Below are 20,559 nucleotides of genomic sequence, written 5' to 3'. Positions count from 1 at the left end.
CAGTTTAAATTGAATTTCCCTTGAGGCATTATAATGAGTATCATACAAAAAAATTAATACAATGAATCAAATTAAAATCCAACAATGCCCGAGGGTTAAAACTTTATATTAACAATGAAATGTTTATCGTGTTGACGTTGCGTGACAACATCATCAACTGCGCAATAACACCGACAAGAACAACAAAGAACGAGGACGACGTCTTAGCCGTCACATATGAAGCCGAGCCTCATAAATATTTGAATGGTTATGACCGTCGGCTGCGGATATTGACTTGCCAAAATGAGTCGTGTCCTTCACCTGCCGATAAACTACACACACAATCACGCGCCTGCAAGATAGCCGCGTGTAATTTAGCAGCTGCTTGCTAATGGAAGCTCATCTTTCAATATAAATGTTAATAATCTGTGATTAGTCTCAGGCTCAGCAGCACATGGGAGCTTTTAGCGCACATCGGCGGCAGCACTACCATCATCTTTTTATTCTTCTTCCACCGCAAGAACACGTCAAACTTCATCTTTTTTTCTTCTTGGCCGCTTTTGTTCCTCGTCGTTGAGTAACAGACTTAAAAGGCATGAATCACGCAGCCAATAAGAGAATGGGGGAGGCATGACTGACATGAGTCTTAACCTAAAACGGCCGCTTCAAAGCAAAATGGGAGACTTGATTGTGGGTCTACTCGTGACTGATAAGTCTGCCAAATTTCCTGTTGCTAGGTGATACTGACTGCAGGGGCTGAATTTTCCAAACTCAACTTATGAGCATTATACATTTTATAATGAGTCATCAAACTCTGCCGCAATGCTTCACCCCACCCCCCCACACACACACACACACACACACGAATCGGAAATCCATCATAATTTTGCACTGTCCATCTGTCTCAAAATCTCAAGAGAAAGTTCAGCTTGGAAGGACCCCTGGAAAATGGCCGAAATGACCAAACCAAAATGGCAGATTCCTTACTTTGACACTTTTTTTGCGAGTCTCCTCACAACAAACGTAAAAAAGAAATTCATGTTGCCACGTGAAACTGGCTTTGGGGGCTGAATGTTCGAAATCAATTGCATATTTGAGCTGCAAAAATATATCCGGTTAAAGCTGGAATAAATCCCACCGGATTGTCGCAGGGCTTTCCCGCGCCGAGACAACGGGGCGCTTTAGAGCGCCAGCCCGAAGTCCCGGTCTGTACGCTGGCTGTCAAGTCAGGCTCCCCCCCCCCCCCCCCCCCCCCCCCCCTTTCCCCCTGCTTTTTTCCTCCGTATGCTTCGGCCTTTCTCACTGTGAACGCACACTCATGGCCAACAACGAGGCGCTCTAAAGCAGCCACACCGCCTCGAAGCCCCGCTCAAGTTTTTATTTCACACCAGTAAATGTTCTTTTTTTTTGTTAGTATCCGAATTCCCTCAAAATGACGATTTATTGGACCTAAGAATTGACGACGACACAAAATAAATTTACGTTCAAAGCGACATCACACAATCCACACACTCATACACAAACTACGGATTTAAGTCCTGTGCTGTGTTTCAATCACTGCGATGTAATTCAACGCTTGATGGCGCCACACAGTTTTGTGTTTGTGTGGGTGTGTGTGCCCACTCCTCACTTGACAGCCCCCTCTCATGCATAAATTCACACCTCTGCTGGTTATTATTTACTATGTCTCAAGTGGGAAGCAGCGCGACGTTTGATTTGGCGTGCATTTGCAGGATGCGGCGTACGTGAGCGTGGCAGGTCATGTGTCAATCTGCACCCGTGAATGTGAATGTTATCAAACCAATGCAAGCTGACTGATTTGTTTTTTGGGGTTCCGTTTAATAAAAATACATCAAAGAGTCGATTAAAAAAAAAAACAAATCTTTGCATCGATTGCATTCCTCGAACGTCTCTGGTAAAGGGATGTTGGAGAGTCGGGTTGATCCAACTAGCTAGCTAAGGATCAAGAAATTGGATTTCGAAACAAGTGAGCTTCAAGTCTTTACAATTTGTCATTTGGCAGCTTTTTAATTAAAAGACGGCCATTATTACACGCAGACGCGCACTGGGCAGATTTCCTGGTCACTGTTCGCTGACTGAGACCATTTGCTAAATCCTAATTGAATTCAGGTCCGAGGAGACCGTGTTGCTGCTAATCACCTTGCACGCTCAAGCGGGTAGCGCACCAGCTGAAAATCATACTTTAATATCAGCTACTGATTTATTTAAATATTTGTTGCGAATATACTGTATAAAACATTGACTACATGACAGTGTGTGTATTTCTTACTGGGAGCTGACAAAAACAACGCTCCAACAATTTTTTCCGAAGCTTTCGGGACCGTCGAGCGGCTCTCCCGGCGCGTTCCTCCGCACCGTGACGGAAAACCAAACAGATGTTTTCTTAGCTGAGCGTTTAAAAATTCAACGCATACTCCTTAATTCTGCGCGCGGCGTGCCAGGGTGTAATGAGCACGTGAACAAAGTCACTTAGCATCAGAGGACGATGCGGCCCTGGTGTTCAAACTTTTTTTTTGGTTTTGTTTGGGTAGTGCCACCCAGGGCGAGAACGTTTTAGTGTGTGGACAAAGCGTGGATGAGCTTGACAAATATTACATGAAGGCGAGCGCACGCACGCACGCACGACACGTGATGCATAATGGACAAGCTTGCGGTATGTCGACTGCGTGACGACGTCCGCCGCCAGCCGCCGCGGTGATGATGAAACTGAGTTTTGCGGTCATCGCTTTGGAAGTTTTTGCATTACTGTTGTCCAACCAAATAACCAACCTACAAACTAACTATTGGCACTGAAAACTTACAATGTTGTGTATTCAAACACTGGACGAGGTTAGCGGTGTGCAGCTAACAACCAAGCGTTGGTTAACTAACTAACTAACTAACCCAAAGAACTTGCCTGTTGAAGACCAATTTTACAATCATACACTGTATATTCAAACAAATGTTGTCGATGTAATATTTGTGTTGATTAATGTCGCATTGTAATGTACGTTTTATCGTATTGCTCAATTTCTTTTAAATATGTTTGTACGGTGACCTATAAATAAAGTGAATTCATATTAATCATAAAGAAGTTTGGTCGTGCAGCTAACTAGCTAACCAACCAACCATTGCCTCGAAGTACTTTAGTACGAACTTAAGATGGATTTCAAGGACATCGCATAAATCAGGGGTGTCAAACTCAAATTCACGGTGGGACAAAATTTTTAATTGGGACGTCGCGGGCCAAACTCAATATTTGATGAAAAATCACTGCGACGTGCATGTTTCCCTTTTGTGCGTTAAAGTTTATCATTGACAAGAAACTTCAATTTTGCTTAAACATTGAATCTGGAATAAACAAACTTTGCGAGAAAAGACATCAGTGGCATTTGTTTGTTGTTTTGTATTGAAATAGATAACATGAATTTTTGCTGTGGATATTCTGAAGGCGGCGTGGAAAAAAAAAACAGTGGGTACGAATGCTGTCATTGTCCGAACGAATGAATAATTAGGAGAATGAATGAATAATTATCAAACTGACGGGAATAATTAGCAGGTTTTCTTCCGGCTTTCATGTGCCAGGTGGCCTTCGGCGCGCGACTAGCATTAAGTCCCGCGAGAGCTCGGGCTGTGAACAGAACGCAAAAGCGTCGGTGTTTGTCGCCGCAGCTGAAGAGGTGAGAAAAGCTGCGCGTGCGGAGGCGGGGAGGCGGGGCGCGGCCCCTGGCGACCGACAAACGCTCGGCAACGACCAGAGTCGAGCGTGGCGGAGAATATTTGAAAGGAATCCGCAGCGGCACGATACTACAGCCAAGAAGTCCGTCCTGAAGATGCGAACGTTTTATCATCGCCGCAAGATATCCAAAATGAGCAACTGGAAATAGAAAGTCCTTTATTTAGGAAGCATATGTCAACATTGCTTTCAAATATCCGTGTTGCAATCAATGGTACAAGCCCCTGTTCGTCGGAAAAATGATACATAGGTTACATATTCTCGATCAATCCCCCCAACACTCATATCGTTGATAGATATAAATGTGAAATAAATAGACGGCTTATTATTGATGTTTTATTATGAGGGTTGATTTTCAGTGTCATGAAGTCTAGTATTACACCATCAATATTTTTGTATCAATGTTCTGATACCGAGTCATATCACATGTAACGATGATATCAATACAGATACTTTTAAGAACGGTTGACAAATGCTCATTATTGATAGTACAAGGAGTGATTGTGGGATTATAAACAGTAGGATCAAAATATCTTCAAGCTTGTGTCACAGGTAAAAGACTGTTCATTAATGGTCGGTATCTTTTCAGACACCGATTTTCTAAAACTGATTTTCAGAAACGTGATCAAACAGAAGAAGTCAAACGGAGGGTTGAATTGCTGGTACCAAAAATAAAGAAAGAAATAGTTCATACATGCTAACTAAATGGACATTCCAATAAAGATGGTGATCTCAAAGTATTGTCAGTATCGATATCTGTATCGGCGATACCAGCCAACTTGTGATTTCTTTTTGGGTGTCATCCTGAAGGGTAATGCACGTTGAAAAATAAATACAGATTTTTTTTGTTTTTGTTTCAAACTGAATTTGTCAGGCTTCAACCTTGCTTTGATCCATTTGTGCTTTCTTCCCACGTTTTCTCCCATTTTTTTGCTCTTTAGCGTTCCGCTGACTGCTGGACAAGCTTTGTCGTCTATCGCGGCGCCGCTGTGTCTAATCTTTTTTGGTTTTGTTTTGTTTTGTCTTATCGCGACTAATTAGCAGCAGCCGCTGGGTCGTCCGCGGAGAACAGAAACATGGCGCCTTTGAGCGCAACTCTCTTTCATTTTCATCCGCCAGGAACTCTGACATGAGAGCAAGTCACTTGAAATTGTTGAAACCAACGGCGGACGCGTCACGAGACTGCCGAACAAACGAAACAACAACGTTGGAAAACCTTTATTTACATCAGACGCATTTTATTCAACAGGAGACCGAGGGCAGCTGCAGCGAAAAGGACACTGTGGAGGATCATTGTCGATCATTATATACCATAACAAATAAGATTTCGTTTTAGGTATCATTTGTACGGATAATTTACCAAAAAAAGCCGTTTTCAAGAATCCTTTCCCGACTGCGATGGAACGGGAAAAAAAAAAAAATGAGTCAGAAATGCTTGCGGTCAGTCAACAGAATTCTTTTCCAGTTCGTTGGGCAGCTGAGCGAAAGTATGTGCTCGGAATCGTAATGTATCGGGAATCCGATGATCATCGAACATTTTTCTTCATCTTCCTCCCGTCTCATCTTTGTTTCCCGCGTTGGCCTCCTCCGAGCCAGCGCAATATTTTTTGGGTGGAAGCGGGAGATGAGTGAGAAATCCTGATGACTTGAACCCTCCATCCGACTTTGCAGCCGCCCTGCGTCTCCATAATTGATGATTTTCCCGCCCCGTTCCTGATTTGTCATGCTCTTTTTTTTCCTGTGGCGCTGTGAATTTTGCAGCAGTTTTGGACACTTTTCATTCCAGCAGGTGTCCAAGTCAAATAGATGTTTGGTGTCAGCCCGAACAAGGATGCCAGCCAAGAAGTCATTTAAACATTCTACAATAAAAAGCGGGACAAATAGAACTCTTCAACTCACTATTACTATTCTTCGATGGAATTATTTGCCTTTTTGTGGTCTCGACACGCCTGAAAATTCCCAAAAGTTTGCACAGTTTGACATAACGTATAGTGGAACCTCGGTTTTCGTGATTTATCTCTTCCAGAAAGTCTGACAAAAAAAAACAAAAAAACAATGAATCTGTTCTAGAGACACAACAACAAAAAAATACACTTGATAGATAATAAAGACAGCTTCACATTCAAAACTAATTTGGTACAAATATAAATGATTAATGAAGTGGACATGAATTGAACATTCAAAATCACTTTGACTTTTAATGAAGACTCTTGATGGCGTATAGCGAGGGAGAGAGGGGAGCAATTTTCTGAGTTCTTTCTTGAATTTCATCGCGTTTCTCGCGTTCTTTTTCACACGGCTGGCACTCGGAACTTTCTATCATATTGTGTAAAAAGGGTTCAGCAGACGACGGCAAGGCATATTCCACAATGCAAGCTTTGACCAAAAAAAGTCAGGCAATAACAAGCCTCCCGGTCTGCTCAGCAACACTCGGACAAGTTGGGGCAACATCGGCGTACATCCAACAAAACTATTTAAATAAGCCCAGAAATTGAATGGGAAAACGTTTGAACCCGCTATTTTCAAATTCCAAGGCTCATTCTTCTACAAACTCCAGCTAGGAAATGTTTCCAAATGAGCTCCAATTGGAAGCAGGTGTACTAGAGAAACGGGCACCAGTAACTGCCAAGCTTTTTTTTCCCGATGCCATCGGCGGTGGGCGCAGCATGGCGTCAAAAGCCGAATTTACATTTACAGTAAAAGGAGGCTGCTTTCAGCTTTAATGCGCTTTGTGATTTCACAAGCGTCTGTAACGAGGCCTACTTGAGCAGCACACGCCGAAATCAATAGTTTCTCATCAATCTATTCCGAAGGCAAAGGAAATCACCGTCTTTTTTTAAGCGCTTAAACAAGCCAGAGTAAATCAGCACAAAAGACAGAAACGACGACGCAAGCGTCAAACGCTTCTTTTAGCGTGCCATCGATAATTGCGCCAGTGAACTGCCGAGTGGCTCACACGACTCCATTGATCGCTTTGAAAGTGGGTGAACAGCTCAAAAGGATGGGCCTTCAACAATCTCCCATCTTGAGGCATTTTGGTGCCAAGGAACTATGTAGAAGGGAGTTGAGGAGCTTCATTTAGACCAAAGTAGTGCTTTGCCGTCATCCTGTGGCACGGAACTAGGTTGAGGTGAGTTGAGGAGCTTCATTTAGACCAAAGTAGTGCTTTGCCGCCATTTTGGTGCCAAGGAACTATGTTGTAGTGAGTTGAGGAGTTTCATTCAGACCAATGGAGCGCCTTGCTGCCATCCATAGGCAATTCTAAACCATTTTAGGGGGGGTTTCAAATTTGTATAGCAGGGCTCCATCCCGAACATGACATTACACCGCATTGATAATTGGAATACGCCCGCGATTGATTGGCTGCCGACCGGTCCGACAGGTGCCAGCTCATCTCCAATGAGGACGCACCTAATTGAAAAATGGGTGGAACAATTTACACAACTTTGTTGCGCTGTCGTGTTACTGTATTTACTTGACTGATTTTTTTGAATTGGTGCGCGTGCACTGTACACGTGCACACACAAACGAAGCACAGAGTAATTAGCTGAGTGATGGAGAACCTTCAGGGTGGTGCGGTCATAGCCAATCAATCGATCGATCAATCACTGTCCATCATCTAATTGAGACACACGCACGTACACACACGCACGACAAAGCATTAGCATGATGTAAAATGTACTTTTTATTTTTGTGAAGTGACCCGCCCCCCCCCCCCCCCCACCCCCACCACCCGTTTATTGCAGGAAATATGTTCTAGACTCATCGGCGATCGATGAAAATCCGCAATAGAGAAAAAACACACTTTAAACACCTAAAGTATTATTATTAAAGTACCTGTCGTCACGCGTGCGCTCACACAGTTCTCCAAATTAGAAGCAAAGCCACCGTAGAACTGACACATAAAAGAGAATTCAACATTGTATATATAGACTGAAGAATGTTAAAGCCAAGGCTTGCTAGCTTAATGCTAACATATAATGCAAAACACCACAGAAGAGCTAATGGAAATTAGCATAGTCCCTGTCCACTGAAAATAGCGGCGGTTCCCCGTAATTTCTACATGGGTGACGAAGAAAATGATGATGAAGAATTGAATTTGAAGAGGCTGGACTTTGCTTATTTTATTTTTTTAACCCAAATGGACACGTAACCTGCCAGCCTGCTGTCAATCATCCGTCCAAAATAAACGTTTGCCACTCGGACGTGCGTCAGACTCGACTTCAGAATTGCGCCCAGACGACGTCCGTCCGTCCACATCTTTGATGTGTTTGTTCTCCTTTCTTCATCTTTCCCTGTCATCCTCCTCAAAGCGATGGACCCCCCCCCCCCTCCCCCCCTCCATCACCGGGGGCGACGCATCCGGCCTGGGGGGACTCCGACATTTCCCCTGCACTGAAGATCAAGACGCGTCTTTCTTCTGAGATGATGGAACTCTCTTCAGAGGGGGACGACCCGTTTTCGACAGCTTTCACGGGACGCCGCCCGGGGCCCTGACGGGTATCGGGATGACGACGATGACGACGACAGGGGTGTTAAATACGTGACGCAATAACGTGGTCGTGTCTGTCAATTGAGATGAATACACAACGTTATTTCAAGATTTCAGCTCCGTCTTTTGATGAAAAATGCGCTGTGATCAAAAGTTCTATATTATGAAATGTTTTCGATATTACGACTTCATCCTACCTATTTATTGATCCGAGATGATAATGACTTTTTTCAATTAAAAAAAAACAAAAAACTTTTCCCCCCCATGACGTTCCGATTTCTTACGATATTGCCTTTGTAATTGTACAACTTTCCTCCTAATTAATTGTTTTTCTTTTCAGTAAGGCGAGCTAAGACATGAAATAAGTGAGGTTTTTTTTGTAACATACATTATCCTCATATTTTTATGATTTTTTTTGTAAAGTTTTGCAACTTTATCTCATTGTTATTATTATTTTTATTTTCTATTATTATTTTGAATTAGGTTTTTCCTTGCAATTTGACTTTGTTTTACCCCCAGCGTGGCGCTAATACTCCTGAATGTATTATTTATTTTTTCATATCAATTGTAATTCGTACTTTATTACTTAATTCATAATTAGCTGGACTTTTTAATACTTTATTCACATTTTGTTTAATTATTTCGACATGCTCTTCGACATGCTTTTCAACCTGAAAAGACCGATTGGCGCTAAACAGATCGCATTACTGTTGTTCGCTGTGTTACCTTTTTCACTTAGCACGCATACTGTATGATCGGACAATAGTTTTACGACAATATTAAGAGAAAAGTGTATTTATGTATTGAGCTATTTCATTTATTATTATTTTTTAATGCAAATCGGTATGTACGGCTTTTTGTCACGATGCCGAACCTATCGATATTGTTGATCGAAATCGGGATTTGACATTTACTAGCGGTTGCAAACATTCGCACGGTCTCTGGGGATGTTTTACGACCAGCGTTATTGGCCTCAATTTCTTTCATCATCATTTTTAATAATAATACAAAAAAATAATAATTAAAAACAATGTATTCTGCTTGTAACACAATATCTTAAATAATCAAGTACAAAGCTTCTATTTTTTGCTTCCACAAATCAAAAGTAGTGAAAGTCACTGTGACTTTTTCATTTTGTCCATGAATAATTCAAGGAGCTGGGGCACTAATAATAATAAAAAAATTCTAATAATAAAAGATGTAAAAGATAAAAAAAAAAAAAAAAAAAAGTAAAATAGGTCCAAGCTGCAGAAGATTGCGAAAAGTGCTTTTTCAATATTTGATGTTCACCCCAGCGGACCTCCATTTGACAAGAAAAACAAATGCATTCAATATAAAATATACATCAGGTGCATGGAAAATATTAGCGTCTCCGACACAACATTGTGGAGCGGCCAAGTGTCAAGAATCCGCCAGAATTGTTGTCAAAGTCCGCGCATAGAGAGAGAAGATTTTGAATATTTTATACATCACATTTGATGCTGCTCACGCGATTCGTTCGGTGCTGCTGTTTTGGTTAGCGACAGCGTTCGCAGGGGCTCAGGAGTGCCCGAGTGTCAACGAGAGCGGTTTGTACGAGTAAATTATCTGTTCAGCAGCGGCAACAAATATCTGAACACAAAGGGAACACATTAGTACAGTAATCCGCCGCTATATCGTGGTTCACACTTCGCCATCCTGGAATATCGCAGATTTTATGATTTATTATGACAGTTGTCACTCGAGCCAAGTTTATTTGTAGAGCCCTTAATCACAAAAGTCACAACGGGCAACATCCAAACGTGTGTATTATACTGCCCTCAGGTGGCCAAGGCGCGCACGCCAGAAGGAGCAGCATAATGACCATTGGATTGAAGTAAGAAATGTGCCAAAAACATTTCCTTTTTTTACGTTCTATTTAAATATGTCATTGTATGTTTTTCTAAAGTACAATATTATAGAGTGCTATTTTTTGCCGTCATTCAAATACACATGCCAAATTCAGTCATTTTTTGGGGGGGGGGGGGGGGGGGGGGGGGGATTTCCATTCATTCCGTTGGGGAGAGACGATTTGAGACACAAACATAAAACGGTGTCCATTTTGTGTGACAGCCGATCAGTGACATTCACACGTGACCTTTACAGGGAAACTGCGAGGCGATTCACTCGGGACCGTTCCTGGCGGGCAACATAAATCCCACTCGTTTGTCGGACGCGTGTGCGTGCGTGCAAGTGTGCGTGTGTGTACGTACGCGTACGTGCGCGCTCTCCAGAGTGCTGACATTCCACGGCGAGCTGACATTCTCTCATTTTTCCTCCCGCCGCTTTCGTCCCATCTGCACACAAAAAAAAACAAAACTGAAAATGAAAAACAACGAGTGGATGTAAGGAACAGAGAGACGTTAAATTTCAGAGATTAAAAAATTCGAGCCTTTTTCTGTGATCAAATAGTGTTTTTTCATGTCAAAGTACTGCAGTGACGCGGCGAATTTGCCTGCTAAAGCGAAAAGAATCGAAAACTCTTGCGGCGACACATTCTTTTGTGGCCTAATAAAGCCACAAAGGTAAAACGGAACATTTTCATGTCAAGTGTAGCCTTTTGTGAGCAAAGATAGTTTGCATTGACAGGGGGAACGAACGTTTTACAGCAAAGCTCCACCATTTGAGTGGCACACGATATGTGATCTTGACCTCGTGCTTGCAAGCCAAAATATTAATATTTACCTTTCTAGTCTTCCCTTTTTCTGATCAAACATTGTGTTTTAATGGCAAACTATATCATTTGATATAGGAGATGAGAGAATGTAGATTTTTTTGGGTCGAATGAAGCATTTCCAAGACTAAACTTAATATTACCGTTCCTTGTGTTGCCTTTTTGTAGTCAAATATGTTTTAATGACAACATATCACAAGTATAGCCTTTTAAAGGCACAATCTAAAGCTTTTTTGGCCTAATAGAGCATTTTCACAGTCTTTTTAAAAGGTAAACTATAACATTTAATGTAATGATTTTAATAGTCACACACTGTTTTAATGGGGGGGGGGAAAAAAGTATTTGCACAGGAAACTAGCCTGTTAATAATAATAATAATGGAAAAAAAAGCTGTCAAATTTTCATGCTTTATGTGGCCTTGCAGCCTTTTTGCAAATAAACAGTTTAGGGTAAAACAACAACAAGCGAAACAGAATCCATCGACACAAGATAGAAGCAGAAATCGCAGAAGCACTTCAAAACAAACTTCGATGCTTTCTGGAACACTTAATCTAAAGAAACCATAAACACAAACTGACAGGAAAAACAACAATAACAAAGAAAAAACAAACTTTGACAACTCCTGGAGCCGACGAGACGAAAGCCCACAGAAAGCAAGCGAGTTGACGAGAGAAACGGCGACAAGCGAGAAAATACTCGGGCACCTTCCTTCTCCTTCTTCTTCCATCTATCGGCGGGCGGGGGCACCTTGCTTCCACCGGAGCAGAAAATGAATCGCGGCCACGGCTGACAGCAGACAGGTGAAGCCGGCCGATGGCGGGCAGGTGCGGCTATGGGACCCACCAATTAGGCGGGCCAGACTGCGGGCAGACAGAAAACCAATTGTGAATTGTGGCAACATGTGACCTTTACATGGGAAACTTAACGATTCTATTTAGGCAAAAGTCAAAAATTTTCCCAGCAAAAAGTCTTTTAAGGCAAACTACGTATGTATCGTAATTTCTCGTATATAATGCCCATTTTTTACCCCCAAAAATTGTCAAAAGTCAATAGTGCGCATTATACATAGGTATAGGAGAAAATGAAAGCCTTTCATATTTTATCAATTTATGCCGCCATCTAGAGGTTATGAAAAAGCTGTACACTTTCATTCCACTATGCCACCGCCCCCTACAGGTTATGAAAAAGTTGTACACTTTCATTCTTGTATGCCACCTCGAGGTTATGAAAAAGGTCATTTCAATATGACAGGGTACATATGACTGCATATATGTACAATTGTGCTCATAAGTGTACATACCCAGGGAGAATTTGCGAAATATTGTTTTTTTTAATACGACTGATGACTGAACAACAACCATCATTAATTTCTTTATAGTTATGTTTTGTTTCATGATCATGCTTTTCTGAAATGCTTGACAGTTTAATTTGAATCCCATTAAAATAAAATTAAATGTGTTTCACCTGGTCCTTCATGTTTTCTTCAAAGAATTGTACACATCTTACAAATCCTGCTTGGGTAAGCAAACATATGAGCACAACTTTGTGTTTTCCCATTTACTAAATAAAAGTAGGTCTGTGAATTTCAAAATAAGAGCAAGTAAAAAAAAAAAGAAAGTATTGTGTGTTCAAATTAGATATTTAACTTCAGAATAATTATTTGAAAAAACTAACAAAATACAGATAATACTTCATGTTTCGATCATATGGGTAGAAGCAAAATCATGCATTGTAAAAATGCATTATACATAGGTAGAAGGATTTTCCACAATTTTGAGGTCAACTTTGGTGGTGTGCGTTATACACGAGAAATTACAGTACATTTCAAACATTCAGCCATACATTTTCCGGATAGTTTTGTGGTCAATCATAGAAATTTGGTGAACAAAATTTATGAGGCAAATCACATTTTCATTGCCAAATGTAGATTTTGAGTAAACATATTGTTTCGATGGCAATATTGCAGTTTTGCTGTAATAATATTTCGCACTTTTGAGGCAAAAGATAACTTTTTGTGCACAAACAATGCCCTTTTTTGCAGGCAAATCTCATGTTTGGACGTGTGGACCGAGCTCCTCGTCGCCTCGCTTCAAGTTGTTCCGGATTTGAAGTGGAGTTGCAGTTCAGATAACGCCGCTCGGTTTGCCGATGACCTTTTCGTCGAGCGGAACGAGCGACACGCCAGATATGGCCGCCACCCACTACGACATCTTATCAGCCTCAAGCGCTCTCACGTGCCGCGACATCTGCCCGCCTCGAGAGCGTCTGTCGACAGAGATTTAAAAAAAAAAAAAAAAAAAAAAAGACGATATGGATCGCAGTGGCTCATCCCGGAACGAGGTCACGCGGTCAGTCCACGAAGGTTCATTAACATCGTGGCGGAGGAAAACACAATATAATAATTTTTACAGCGACACAGTCAGACGCTTGCAAGTTTCAATTTCATTTTTCACATTAGAAATCATACATATACAATGAATGCTTTGCCTGGTCAAACTTTTGCCATCATATAACATTTTTAAGAACTTTTCACACCAAGTGCCATCATTATGACCAACATTAAGAAGCCACAGTAACATAGTAGGCCTGTATACAACTGAACTAAAAAGCGAAAAATAGAAAATGGAGAGTACTGGATCAAAAAATAAATACGCATCCAACAAGTTTCATTGTGATATGACTATGTGTTTTAAATGATGTAAATTCTACTTTTATTTAGTTTTACTAGTCATACTTGTACTACACGCTGAGAACCACTGGGAATATTTTAAAATAACTGTTGTTCTTAGGAATGTTACAACAACAACAACAACCCTTTTTTTTGTAAAGTTAACCATTTACTTAGATTTTTCGTTGACCCAAAAATACAGAGGGGGGGGTGTACAAAATAATGCATGTAGGGTTTATTTTCGTAATTGTGTTTACTACCATAAACATCCAATTGCTGACCATAATCATGACAATTTTTTTACCTTTTCCTTGATTTTTCTGTTTGTGTGTTTATTTGGTAAAGTTCATCGAAAATGTCAACATTGTATCAACAAAAAGTTAGCGCTACACTGTGAAATCACAAACACAAACATTTTTTGAAAGTAGAAAATACATTTTAGTTCATGATGTCAGTGTTTTGCATACTAACACATAAAGGACGATGTTTGGCCTTGGTGGAGAGCTTAGATAAATAAATTTAAAAAAACTACACAAATCGGCAGTGTGTGTGTTTGTGTGTGTCTTGCTCCTTTACCGTTTCATTTCCGCCCTTCACTGGACTGAAACGAGAGCTGCAGGACACCAGGAAGCGACCTGCCTTCATCCGTGGACTTGAATAAGAAAACATTTTCGGGGGCTTTTCCTGAGATAAAAAAAAAAAAAGGAAAAATATAAGAATTTTGGTGGCTGCTAGTATAAAAGGAATTGAATTTCTGCAAACAAGAACACGGGGAGTATCAAACTAACCAGCCATATGCTGCTTCATCCGGAAATAATTCGTGGTTAAAGTTTGCTTTGTTTCTGTTGAGTTAGTTGCAACAGGGAGTGCAAAAATAACAATAGACAATTAGCCAGATACTATTTGTTTTATTTTCAGTGAAAGTTGTCCTGTTTTTCGTAAGCCTGAATATACAATTACTGACCACGGATTCAATTTTTGACAGTTACTGGAACAGGGAGTACAAAAATATCCTTGGCTAATGAGCCACATGCTGTTTCACCAGATATTTTCATTGAACATTCTACACTATTTTTAACATCATAAACACAATAGTTGACCATGAATGCTTCATCAAGACACGATTACGAGTACAAATGCATGAACGTGCCGAAAGAATGCGGAATTTTCACTTTACAAGACTCCTGGAAGGCTGTCTGATGTTAATTCCAGAAAAATAGATCAGGGGAAGCAGGTGGATAACTTGTGTCATAGCGAACGAATCCCACCCTAGCGTCAATGCAAATTTCTCAGCATCTTTATTAACGACGTCCTGACCTTTTCCCGCACGGTTTTCATCAGCGAACTAGGACGTCATCTCATTTCCATGCGCAGCAGAACAATAAGCTCCACGGTGGGAAATATTGACCGTGGCAAATGGAAATGCTAATGGAGGAGTCCCCGAAGCCCAGAGGTATTCTGCCTGCATGTCGAATGGAGATGAGGCCGGGGGGAAAGAAAAGAGGAGCCCCAGCGGGAAAAGAACATTAGATTTTCCAAAACAGATAAGCGCAGAAGCAACAAAAGTTTAACATTTTTTTGATTTTGATTTTTTTAAATAGTCAACAACACCTGACATGGATGATTTGTTTTTCTCATTTATTCCTTGAGCGGAAGAGGAGAAATGTACAGAGTAGACACTGGGCTACAATAGTTGTTAAAATATAAACTATACAATTCTTGGCCATAAACCATAAACGGACATATGATGGCCATAAAAATGCAATCGCTAACTATGAACATACAATTGTGGAACATAAACCTAATTGTTTTACCATAAACATACAACTGTTGACCATAAACATGCAATTCTCGACCATCAACATACATTTTTTATTTACCATAAACATAAAATTGATGACCATAATCTTACAATTATTTAATTCATCAAGTCAATATTGAGTTTGAGTTAGGTTATTCATAGTCATCAATTGTATGTTAATGATCATCAATTACCCTAAATGTATAATTGTTTACAGTCATACAATTCCGGAGCATAAATAATTATTTTTTTTATCATAAACATATGATTGTTGACCATGAACATCCAATAGCTGTCCATGAACTTAAAACTAACTGTAACCCTACACACACACACACACATATACAGTATATATAATTTTAAACCGAGGCTTACAAATGATAACCATACAGGTAAAATTGATGACAGTAAACATTTGAAACTGACCGTTAATTGGAACAGAAGAGTACAAAAATAATGTTGAGCACTGAGCCACTTGCTTCTTCACATTATTATCTGCCCACACGTAGGAAGCAGTCTGTTCTGTTTGGTAAATATCCGTTACAAGCGTGCGCGTGATACAAAAATGCTTCAAGAGAAGCGTTTCTCCGACCTCACACGGACACCTCGCGGCCTCCACGTCACGCTAATTAGTAGCAATTTCTCGACCGCGGTTGCCTTGAAAAGGGTCGGCATTAACAACAGCACAGCACAACGTATTAGAAAAAATAAAAAAAGGCATGCCGTTAAGCGCAATTATCACTAAACCGTAAACTTTACCGGGGTCGAGCCGACCCGCCCGGCGCCGCTAACGAGCTTTTGGACACTAATTGAAATAAACAGGCCATTAGGTCAGGATTAAAAAGTCTCTGCATGTGAGCAGGTGTCAAAATAAATAAACAGCAGTATATTAAACAAAAATGAACGAAAATTTAAAGTATGTGATCAAATGCCATTAGATAACCACATTTATAGTGACCATAAACATACAATTGATGACTGTCGCCATTTACACTAAATTATCCATAAACATACAATTGCTGATTATTTAACATCCAATTGTTGCTCATTAACACACACTTGATGACCCTGAATGTACAATATATAATTGTCAACCATAAGCATGCATTGGTTGACTATAAATATACAACTGTTGACCATCAACATACAACTGATGACAATAAACATACAACCGTCACAGCGTGGCAACAGCGTAAAACTCAAGTCTATGCACTCGGAATGCTAATGCTAAAAAGCAACAGGGTCTGCCTATTTGGTTGGCTAATGTGGGTGGAAAAACGCCGTTCGCAGACTTGGAATGCCAATATGCTCTCTGTGGACTTCGAAATGCTAAAAACAATGCTGCCTGTGCACTAGAGATGCTAATGCTAAAAATGCCATCTGTGGACTTCAGATGCTAACGCTAAAAAAAAATATTTCTTCAGATGTTAATGCTAAAAATGCAATCTGTGGATTGAGATGCTAATGCTAAAAACGCCACCTGTGGAAATGAAATGCTAATGCTAAAATATATATATATTTCAAAATTTGAGTACTAAAGTAATGTATTTTTATTTGTACTGTATTTATCATTTATTTACAGCAGTGAAAGACGTATTTAAAAAAAAAAAAAAAAAAAAAAAATGTATGACTAGCACGCTGAATAGTCCTACTAGTGAGGCGCGTACTATACATAGATCTGTAGCTGTAGCTGGGTATCAAGCTATGGAACAAATGCTCAAACGTCTTGCACAAGTATCGACTCTCACAACACGGATCAATCGAGTGAGCTTGTGACTCTCAGTTTTTAAGTGCACCCAGCGACACTGTCAGCCAAGTCAGTGACATACACAAGACTGTCTCCCCTCATAAAAGAGCTCCTCGTCTCACAAAGGTCATCCGTGCCCCTGGAGTGCATCAGCTGGTGCACCGTCAGGCCTGTCGTCAAGTGTCGGGATGGGATTTTAAAGAAAAAAAAAAAAAAAAAGGGTCGGATGTCGTCTCGCTCGCCATCCTCAGGCCGCTCGAAACGTCACCAGGCGACCCGGAGGAAACCTCGAGAAGCGTTTGAAGGTTGACGCCGGCCGTGATGCTGAGAGACCCCCCCGAGAAGGTGGGTCACGCCCCCAGGACGGGATGACATTTGCCGTACGCAGCAAACGACAACATGCCGACTGGAGCGCAGCATACGTACGACGGCGTTCGAACCGTGCTGCTGCACTTGAGCTGCCTTGTGACCACAAACCTTAGCCTTTGACATACAATTGTTGGCCATAAACATACAATTGTTGACCACAAACAAACAAACAACTGTGGGCCAATACAATTGATGATGATGAATATAAAATTGCTGACAGTAAACACAATTATTGACCATAAAAATGTGCATAGTTAGATTAAGAAATGTATTATTAATGATTTATTTATTTTTGACCTTTTCTCTTGAAATAACTTCGTTAAATTTCAACAAATTTTAAGACTTTATTCTTGTGTTAGTTTTTCATCCAGATCCTTTTTTTTATATATATATATATATATAAATATGAGTTGTCATGTGAGTCTGAGGTCTTATTATGAGTGTGGTGATTAACTGCAATGATTAAATGGCATTATTTGACATGACATTTCATTCGCTTGTTTGTGATGTTTTTTCAATGTGAGCTGATGATGACAGCCTTCTTCTTTTGTTTTCTACTTGGCATTGTCCTGACTCCTTTTATGCAGGACTTTTTGTCACTGCTGGCAGTTTTTGTCATTTCCATGCAAAAAAAATGATCGTGCTTTGTTTTTCTTGGGGAGCCTCCCAGCTTGCATACATTAGCGTTAATATAAAGCACAGCGTCTTGTTCACAGTGGCTGGGAGAAAAAAAACAAAGACTAAAAAGTATGTTTTATTCTTTTTTTCGCCCGCTTGTCAAGTCATTAGCGGCCACCTTCCAGTCAGCTTGACAATGCGCTTGCAAAATTGTTGTTTTTGTACGCACGCCTGACATTTGCATGCTGATTTTCCTTGTTGTTGTTTATAAACACAGTCTCGCAGCATTTTATTCGTCAGTTGATGTTCAAGTAGCAAATCATTCACATTTCAGTCCCAATGACAGTCAGGTGGACGTCAATAAAGCAACAAAATCAATATGAATCAAGAAAACTCTCATTACTTCCAATGGACTTGGAAGTGACAAGCATTAGCGCTAGCACCACGTTGTCGTCTCACTTTTTTGAACCACTTTTGACGGAAATGTAATACAGTGGGCGGCCACTCGCATCCCGCACGTTGCCCCAAAACAATTGCCACAGCTTTAATATTCCTCCCGCTCGCTTGCGAGCGAACCTCACACACCCCTTGGCAGTAAAACGCTCGGCGGGAAATCCCACTGTTCGGTCCTGCCGCGCGGGCCCCTCGTTTGGGATTCCGGCCTGGCTGTTCTTGGCATGCCAGACATCATCTGGTTGAAGGGGACGGCGTGGTTACTGATGAGGCTTTACTGCCGTGATGCAAGCGTCCTCATGCATCTTTCATCATGAGCCTCCGCCATGTCGTACGTGGGCTGGCATTAATGCGACACGAGTGCAAAGAAGTCATTAAAAAAGTACAACACTCTACATTCGGGGCTCTTGGTAATGATTCGCTTTCCTCAAAGGTTCAAGATTGCTTGCAAACTTGAAAGCTTGGTATTAATATCTGGTCCAGTTGTCATTGGGGTGGCACCCTCAAAGGTCTCCAAGGTCATGATCGACCAGGCTACAAAGCGTGGCTGTCAGGCGGAAACCTCAAATACTTTTTCACAAAGCGACACTGTTGGTTTTGTCCCCACGTCGTCTGCTATTTTTACGCACTATTAACCAATTCAAAGTGTTGAAAATAGCTTGGGAACAAATCTATAAACACTCAACTGTCTGAGAAGTGTTGTAAAACTCCACCTCTTCCCTCACTCGTTATGTCGCCTCAAGATTGAAAGTCTGGATTATTATTTTTTTTTAGACAATAACGAGTGGAAATTGTATGTTTACATACATTTGAGTAGTGCGTAGTGGTATATGATGGCAATTTAAAGTATAATAACAAATAATTGACTTAAATGATGTGTTTTGTAAATCGAGTGAGATGGCTTTTTTTTTTTTTTCCTTGGAATGTAGTTATTTTGGAGATGCAAGGATTCTGCCCAACAGCGACGATGCCCGGTGCCATAGCAGCTCAAACGCTCATGCAGGCTAAACATGATTCAAGGCCCTGGTGCGAGTATTCGTGCCGTAGTAGCTCAGCGTCTGTAGGTAGTTGACCGACTTGGCTCAGGGACTTCCTTCCCTCGAGCAAGGCGCGGAAGCCCCAACTTCATGGGGCGCTACCGTACCTCCACAAAGAGGGCGGACGGTTCTCTCGTATGCTGCCGACTCGGTGAGCGTTCCCCTCTCCGTGTTTACTGGTCTGGGTTGTGGATGTTTTTCATGTCGCTGAGCACGAGGTTCCGGTAGCGTCTTTCCAGGAGCTCCATGAAGTCCAGGTAGTCGCAAAACCTGAATCCCTGGATGGGTTCCTCCTATGTAGACAAAATAAACACGAATATGTTGTCCCTGTTCCAATTTTATGTGACAGTACAAAAACTTGCCATTTGAAAAGGGGTGTGTAGACTTTTTATATGCACTGCAATATGCAGTGTTCCCAATGCAGTGAAAGTGAAACCATAATAAGTTTGAGCTATTGTACTTTAAAAAAATGACATAGTTAAAAAGAATTTAAATGTTTTTTGTCACAACGAATCTATTGAATGGCTATTGTGCTGCTCCTCCTGGTGTGCCGTCTTGGCCACCTGGGGGCAGTATAAGATAGACAGACAGACAGATACTGTTCATTAAGATGTCTCCACTGCCCCCAGCTCATCTGTACGGCACTAGTATTCGTTCTACGCAGAAGATAAAGAAAATAAGACTATCAGTACTGTTATATTGTCTGTCTACATGTGTTGATATACTATTTGCATTCACAGTTGCTATTTAACATTAGCATTAAGCTATCACACTGAAAGGCTAAACGAAGTGGTTGTTTAAAATACACGAGGTGTAATTCTCTTTCTTTTATGTCGAGTTTGAGTCGATCTCAAGGCACCTCTGTACTTCCGACAGCTGCACGTCCCGTCGCAGTGTGTGCGGTTCCCACGGCAATGCGCGAGGAGTCCCCGCACCATCGCATGACTTTCCACAGTAGAGCACGCAC

The 20,559-nt window shown here is 41.1% G+C and overlaps 1 protein-coding gene across 8 annotated transcripts in view; it reads right to left on the bottom strand.

Annotated features, from left to right (window-relative positions):
• Window positions 1-8,054: 8,054 nt before the first annotated feature.
• tbc1d32 (TBC1 domain family, member 32) overlaps window positions 8,055-20,559 on the bottom strand; it is a 44,949-nt gene continuing 32,444 nt past the window's right edge. For 6 of the 8 annotated variants that reach the window (XM_061753854.1, XM_061753859.1, XM_061753861.1 and 3 more), the window contains 5 exons: window positions 19,700-19,885; window positions 14,144-14,251; window positions 11,604-13,164; window positions 10,439-10,522; window positions 8,055-8,281 (listed from right to left, as the gene is read on the bottom strand). In XM_061753854.1, the coding sequence (XP_061609838.1) occupies window positions 19,766-19,885 (120 nt within the window). In that variant the 3' untranslated portion in view covers window positions 8,055-8,281; window positions 10,439-10,522; window positions 11,604-13,164; window positions 14,144-14,251; window positions 19,700-19,765. Of the gene's footprint in view, window positions 8,282-10,438; window positions 10,523-11,603; window positions 13,165-14,143; window positions 14,252-18,225; window positions 19,886-20,559 lie in introns of those variants that run through there. The other 2 variants (XM_061753855.1, XM_061753856.1) reach the window with 2 other exon arrangements.

The sequence above is a fragment of the Phyllopteryx taeniolatus genome, chromosome 18, assembly GCF_024500385.1.
Source record: "Phyllopteryx taeniolatus isolate TA_2022b chromosome 18, UOR_Ptae_1.2, whole genome shotgun sequence".
NCBI lineage: Eukaryota > Metazoa > Chordata > Actinopteri > Syngnathiformes > Syngnathidae > Phyllopteryx > Phyllopteryx taeniolatus.
Note: the sequence above shows the minus strand (reverse complement) of the source record. Positions and strands in the feature narration are given on the sequence as shown.